This window comes from Pundamilia nyererei, unplaced genomic scaffold (assembly GCF_000239375.1).
Source record: "Pundamilia nyererei isolate P.nyererei 1_Seehausen unplaced genomic scaffold, PunNye1.0 scaffold00494, whole genome shotgun sequence".
NCBI lineage: Eukaryota > Metazoa > Chordata > Actinopteri > Cichliformes > Cichlidae > Pundamilia > Pundamilia nyererei.
Window position 1 is genome coordinate 127698 of NW_005187895.1, and position 7119 is coordinate 134816.

Genomic DNA, 7119 nt, shown 5'->3' on the forward strand with positions numbered 1-7119 from the left:
TGACTAAAACCATCTGTTATGAAAATATATACTATTGTGTAATAGACCAGAGGGGGAGGGCTTTACCTTATTAAATATTCTCTGGAAACTAAAGAGATGTGGCCAGAGGTAGAAGTTTGTTAATCCCGTGAGGTCTCAGTGATTATACTGATGCTTATCGATTACAAAGTCATTTTGTTATTATCCCAATTCCCAAACGTTACAGCAATCAGAATGCCTTTTGCTTCTCTCCAAAATATAGGGTCCTGACTGAGACCTCATAAAGTTAAACATACTGAGTACAATGAAAAGAAATTCACAGTTTCTGTCTTCCTGAGGGAGTGGAGTTACTTTTCCTTGATTCCTTATATTTCTGGAATAAATCTCAAAATAAATCTTTTGGGACTCTGGACTGAAAATGTAACAGGTTCCTCCTCTGAAGAGAAACAGGTGTTCTCATCTGCCAAGTCCGGCTTCTTGGCAGCAGCCAGCTTCATGTCGTACCAGGAGTGTGAGTTTAACTCCGGAGCCAAGCCTTTCCGTCACCCACACACACACACACACACACACACACACACACACACACACACACACACACACACACACACACACACATATATATATATATATAATTTTTTTTTGTTTTTTTATTCCTCCCCAGTCTGGGACACCCACTGAAATGTGCCAGACTCACATTCTGAAAGTGATGCAGAGTGTGATGCAAATATTCCCCTACAAGGCCGGGACATGTAAGTACTACACAATGGAATAAGTTGATATCCTGGACATGAAGATTGCCATATTTACAGCTTTGTAACATATATGTGTAATATGCACCAGATGTTGCTTTAATGACACTGAAAGAGAAAACAGTGGGATGAAAGTTAAACAATCCCCGTAAATCAAACACCCTTCAACATCAGATTGCACTTTTTCCTGAGAAGACATACAACCCTGAATGAGAAGCTTTGGGGAAAAGCAGCGAGTGGTAAAGTGACATTTATATTATTTTATTTACAGTTACGCTTCCTCAAGTTTGATGAACTCCATTACCCATAAATAGAGCTCAGTGTTAATCTCATCAGGAAATCCAGCTTTTGTGGATGACGTGCTTGCTTGTATTAATTTAGTCTTGATTTTTTTTCCTCTTAACTATTGATTTCTTTGATTTTAGCTCTAGCATAGTGCATGTGAAGCTTAAAATTTAGCCAAGTGTCTTTGAAATGATCAGTTTCAATACTGTGAGGGCCCAAATGTTGGTCATCGAAACATAATGTTCTTTATTGCATCAGTATTGTTGGTCCATAGTCTTTTAAATGGTTTCCAATACTAGATCAGGATGTTAGCAAGCTAAAAAAAAGGCTCTTTGAGCTTGCAGATTTACTTCCTGTTGTTAAGTCAACCAGGTGCTCTTCTTCTTTGAAGCTTGAATAGTGTGGAACAGAACAGTATCACTTTCCAGTCAAACCAGCAGGTTACAGGAGATTTTACTTTGCATATTTTAAAAGTCTCTGCGTTAGACGCATTTTCTCAAAGTTTATGGATCTCCTTCCTGTGACTCAGCCACTGTTGTCAACAGCAACAGGCAGCAGAGGGACAGCCGCCTCACTCTTCTCAGAGTTGCCACCATCATTCTTCCTAGTTTGGTGGTTGGTTGTCTTCTTTTTCTCCTCCTTCTTTGCAGTATCTAAATTAGCCCTTGGGAGAGGTGGGAACTCCCTGCAGTATGGCGGCGGCAAGCATGGCACTAGATGCACCTCACCACTTTCATTTAAGAGCTGGACACAGGTGTAGAAGTCCTGCGGTGAGGGGCTGGTGCTGAAAGTGAGGTCTGGAGTGGGGATGGTGTTGGAAAGGCTGGGATGTTCCATCATGTAGTCCGTCCGGGGCAGTGATACGATCTCTGGCATCGGCCACGGGGAAGGAATACTCAGAGGTGGGGTGAAGGCTTCATTGGGTAAAGAGCAGTAAGGTGGCACATTCTGCATGTACGAGTTTGGGTTTAGAGCTGTGAGCTGATGCCGGGTGGACACTTCTAAGGACGCCGGGTTGCAGGGAACTATTAAGGTCTCCCTCTCTGATTCCGAAGGGTTGTGTGCGTCGCTGCTGTGCTTCGGTGTGGTGAGATAGATGTCATCAGTGCTGACGTGGTCCCAGACTTCCTCAGAGTAGCTTGGAGGCCTGTAGCTGTGGAAGTTACTGAAGTGGCGGTTGATTTCGTCCAAGTTCCCCTTCTGAGGATGGAGGTGGGGATGGGAGGAATAAATAAATAAAGAAAAAAATAATGAACCAATGAGAAATTAAGATGTAGAAGAAAATGGGAAAAGAAGAAGAATGATAAAGGAAATAATAGTAAGGCAAATTAAGAAATTAAGAGGAAGAGGATCAGGAAAGCAAAAGCATGAGAAATGAAAATTAAGAAAAGAGATGAGGAAAAATAGAATCAAAATGTAAATGGGAAATGAGGAAAGTGATAGAAAAAAGAAAAAGAACATGAGGGCAATTTTCAGTGAAAACAGCAAAAGAAGGAGAAACATGAGGATACAATAAGAAAAAGAGGGGGAGGGGAGATAAAAGCAACAAATGGAGAGAAGGCAATAAAGGAGCAGAAGTACAAGGTCAGGACAAATGGCTAAAACACGACCCTGAAAGGAGGGATGCATGCACGCATTTTACCTTCAGGAGCAATGGGTCAATCCCGATGATCCGTGGCTTTGGAATGGGTGGCAGGAAGTACTCTTTTATTCTGAAGGTGAATGTAGACAGAGAGGAGGTTTGAACATGTCAGTACGCAAACAAAAACAACACATTCATCCTCCCACGCTGTAACAGTGTGACCCTGAGAAGAGACAAAACCTATCGCCGTTCGCTCATTTTGTCCACACTGAGGAGTGAAGCTAATCTTTATTTTTCACAGTGTGTTTCTGTGGAGCCTCTGAAAAGTTCCCATGGAAAATATTATTCTGAACCAGTTTCTGCTTTAAATAGGAACTGTTGGTGTGTATTATGGGGCAATGCAGATATGATAAATTATAGGGAAGAGAAGCTCAAACACATGCCAAAATAGCCAAAATATCCTGATCACCTCCTGGTGGCTGTATGTAGTATAGCTCATAAGCCACACCCCCTCTATTTTGTGACTACACAGTCTACACTGTAGACTCTTTTGGAAGTTTGGTGGTCTGAAGCATTCAGGTGTATGTTAACACAATGCCAAGGAGGAAAGACATGGGCAATGACCTCGGTGATGCATTTGTTGTGGCCCATTAACCTGAAAATTTTTTAGACCATTTTCAAGCTATGTCCATAATTTCTCTTGTGAAAAGGATTATTCAAAAAAGACTGATCAACAAGCTGGTTTGAAGGGGTTGCCAAGAGAAAACAACTTCTCTCTAAAAAGAACATTGCAACACAGCTTAAGTTTGCAGTGATGCATCTGAACAAACCAGAAGACATCCTTTGGGCAGAAGAGACCAAAGTAAAGATGTCTGATCATAATGCACAAAACAAACACAGTGTATCAGCACAAACAATTCATACCAGCTTACAGCGTGGTGGTGGAGGGATCATGAGTTAGGCTTGTTTTGCAGCCACAAGTCAATGAGTTGACCATGAGGTGCTCTGTATATCCAAGTATTCTAGAGTCAAATTTGAGACCATCTGTCCAACAACTAAAGCTTGGCCCAAACCGTGTCATTAAACAGGACAATGATCCCAAGCACAGTAGAGAATCTACAGCAGACTGACTGTGGCTCAGTCAAAGTCCAGACTTTAACCTGATTGAAATGCTCTGGTGGGACTAGATTATTTTTAATATGTAGTGATATGTAAAACCTTGAAAAAGGGTGTACTTGCCTTTAATTGACACACATAAAATAGGCAGCTTCACGGCAGCACTAAGCTAGCACACACACATTGAACGAAGTCAGTGTTCCAGCCATAAAATGTATTTAATCTTTTTAAAAAATGTAGCGTTATCTCTGAGCCTGCTCTTCCTGTGCGTCAGAATTGGATAGTTTAACAATTTAAGTTTAACAATTTCTCTGCAGCTGAACATTCTTTACAACTTTGAAGGTCTTCCTAAAAATGAATCAGTTCAGATGTAAAGAACATTCTTATTGACAGCTACAAAAACAAGAAGCAGGGCAGCAGTTAGCGTCTTACTTCTACACCTGCAATATTAAACTCAAAAATCTAAATCAAATGATGTGTGTGTGTTTGTGTGTCCAGGCGCATGTGTATATGTGGCAAGACAAAGATAGAAACAGATGTGTATTTTTTCTCACCTCTTGCTTTGTAGAACAATACTGAAGGTGATAACAAGCAGAGCCACAACGCCAACTCCAGTCACCAGAATCAGCACCAGCAATTTACCTGCACAGGTAAAACACACCTTGAGTCACCGTCCCTCTCCTCCTCCCCTGCAGCTTTACTCCTTCAGTGACACATTTAATTGGGAAAAGGGATGTTTTTTTAACAGAGGAAATATTTTGTGGTGTTGTGGGTGGGCCTAAGGGGCTTGGACCCACCAATTTAACAAAGAGCCCATCAGGACTGTCTGTGAGAGAGAATTTCCTCGATTTCATGTTAAATGATTATAACAAATACAATTAAAAATAAAAAATGAAAAAAGACTGTCGTTTTCCAATCTTTGAAGATAACATTCATTAATTTATCATTCACACCAATCAGAACAGGCCATTTCACACGAGCTGATGCATGTTAAGCAAGCAGGAGTCATTCAGCAGAGAATGAAGAAACTTTCTTTAATTTTTTTTCTTTTGCATTGCATACTGCTGTGGATGCATATCTTGTGACATGGCATGATGCTTATTGAAGCAGCATGGCTCTCTCCTGCTGTTTAAAAGATATTTACACTAGCCTTAGGGGAAAAAACTAAATTTCCCTGAGATTGTTAATAAATGGGTCACATGTATTTTACACAGTAGCTTTTTTTCACAGTAGAACTACACAGAGCTGAACATTTCTGCGTATCGTTCTCTTTGAAAGCAGAGGCAGTTTCTATTGAGAGAAGTTAATGAATTTAAATACAATGAGCCTCTCGATTGATGAGAGTCAATGTAGCTTATCAAACAGTCTCTTTCTTCAGCTCTCTTTCACTGTGATCTAGCCTATATGATGGAAATAATTCAAATAAGACAGGATTTATTTAATTTCAGTTGGATTTCAGTGTCTAGCCATCCATCCATCCATCATCTATGGAGTAGTAGATCTAATCTGAATCCCTCCCAAATAACTGAAGTTCTCACCCGATCACTGAGGGAGAGCCTCTTTCAGTCACTGCCCACAGCTTGTGAACTGGCTTATATTATTATTTCTAATGTACAGCAAAAATAACAGTGATTGATTGGGTACTGCTTCCTTGATTGATACAGGCACATGTACCTGCTTGTAATAAATAGAAGTGGTAGCATTAAAAACATTAACTTCTGTAATGTGAATCCTCAGCTCAAATAGATCTGATCCATTCTGTCCAAATTCAGAATCCTGGCACTGCACTGAAAGAAATGCTGTTTCTATGCCTGAAAAACTGTCTTTTTTTGTTTGTTTTTTTAAATTTGTTTTTTAAAACAACATTGCATGTAAAAGAAATATGCTTAATGTGCTTAAAAAGCTTAGCATGTGTCTGCAGGATTAATGTCTAGTGTCAAGCTGTAGATGTTTGAATCCTTCCTCCTGTGCCACAGCACTACTGAGTCTGTGTTGAGAGCTTTTAACTGGATGGTGTTTTTTTTAAGTTATTGATGTCTTGTCATTGCCTGTACTCAATGCAATGTGATTTTATGCCTGCATTATAAAGCTTTAGTTAGGATCTACAATAAAAATAGGTGCTTAACTTCTTTGTACTTGCAATAAAATTTGTTCAAAATGAATCTCACGAGAAACCCACAAAATATAATTTAAAAATGCAGAAACATACTGTGTTCACTGCAATTAAAACAACAATAAATGTAAAAATAAGAAACACTTGAAAGTGAAAACCAGAAGCATGTAAATCAGCACCGTTACTCCGTCTGGCTGCTGATGTACCTGCAGACTGCCTCGGGGGGATGCTCATCACCAGCGTGGCGCTCCAGTCACTCCACAGCTTGGAGTGCTGCGCACGGCAACGAACTCGGACCACGTAGTCGTCAACAGGGAGTCCAAACAGCTCCACCTGAGGCTCACGCAGAGGATACTTCCCCTGCAAACAGACAACATGTTCTGTGACATGCAGACCATAATGAACTACTTTATATGTAAAACTCTGTCTAAAGAAGAGTAATGAACTCAGTGTAACGTGTATAACATTTTCTGCCACATTGTTTTACACAGGATTTTGTTAGCAAATTTTTTTTAAGTTCTTGGTTCGTTTGTTTTGTATCTTGAGATTCTGTGTGCTCAATTTAGGGTCTCTCCTCTTTTTTCCTTGTTGAAGTTTTCCATCCTCATCACATTTTTGTTTGAGCTTGTTTTTTCTAATGTCTATTAATTAAATTCTGTACAAGATTCAAAATATTATCTTTTATGTAGATGATGCACCCAGCATTTTCCTCACACCCACAAGCTAGTTTCTCATTCACCTGAAACCAAAACTCGATTAAAACAAATGACTGTAATCTCACATTTGAATCAGTTGTCTGCGCTTAAATTATTTTTAAAAGTAAAATAAAATAAAATAAAGACAAATATCACCAATTTAATTCAGAAACACACCTCAGTGATGTAAAGATTTCTTTTCTTTCCTGAATAAATATCCAGAACTGTAAATGTAAAGATCTTCCCCCAAGAACTTTTTTTCTTTTCTTCCATTTGTATAAAAACTCATCTGTAGTTCATTATTACTTCTCTCTTTACCTTCCAGTTGTCTGGCTCGGTAATACGTCTGTACTGCAGCTCATAGACCAGCGTGATCCAACCGTACTGCACATGGGCAGGCACCGGGTAGGTCCAGGAGATCAGCGCATTGTGGCCCATTTCATCACCACCGACGTCTGTCAGGTTGTAGGTCAGGTTGACTGGTGTTTCCGTCTGAACTGTGAACAAAAAAAGGATCCAGAACATGGTAAATACTAGTGTATCAGAATTGTCAAAATTCTGGGTTCTCTTTTCTCTTAGACTTGGGTAGGAACTATTAGT

At 39.8% G+C, this 7119-nt stretch overlaps 1 protein-coding gene across 3 annotated transcripts in view; it reads right to left on the reverse strand.

Moving 5' to 3' along the window:
• Positions 1-590: 590 nt before the first annotated feature.
• crfa4 (cytokine receptor family, class I receptor 4) overlaps positions 591-7119 on the reverse strand; it is a 51321-nt gene continuing 44792 nt past the window's right edge. For all 3 annotated transcript variants that reach the window (XM_005754009.1, XM_005754008.1, XM_005754010.1), the window contains exons 5-9: positions 6838-7016; positions 6031-6184; positions 4266-4353; positions 2656-2725; positions 591-2213 (exon numbers count right to left, since the gene is read on the reverse strand). In XM_005754009.1, the coding sequence (XP_005754066.1) occupies positions 1539-2213; positions 2656-2725; positions 4266-4353; positions 6031-6184; positions 6838-7016 (1166 nt within the window). In that variant the 3' untranslated portion in view covers positions 591-1538. The remainder of the gene's footprint in view (positions 2214-2655; positions 2726-4265; positions 4354-6030; positions 6185-6837; positions 7017-7119) is intronic.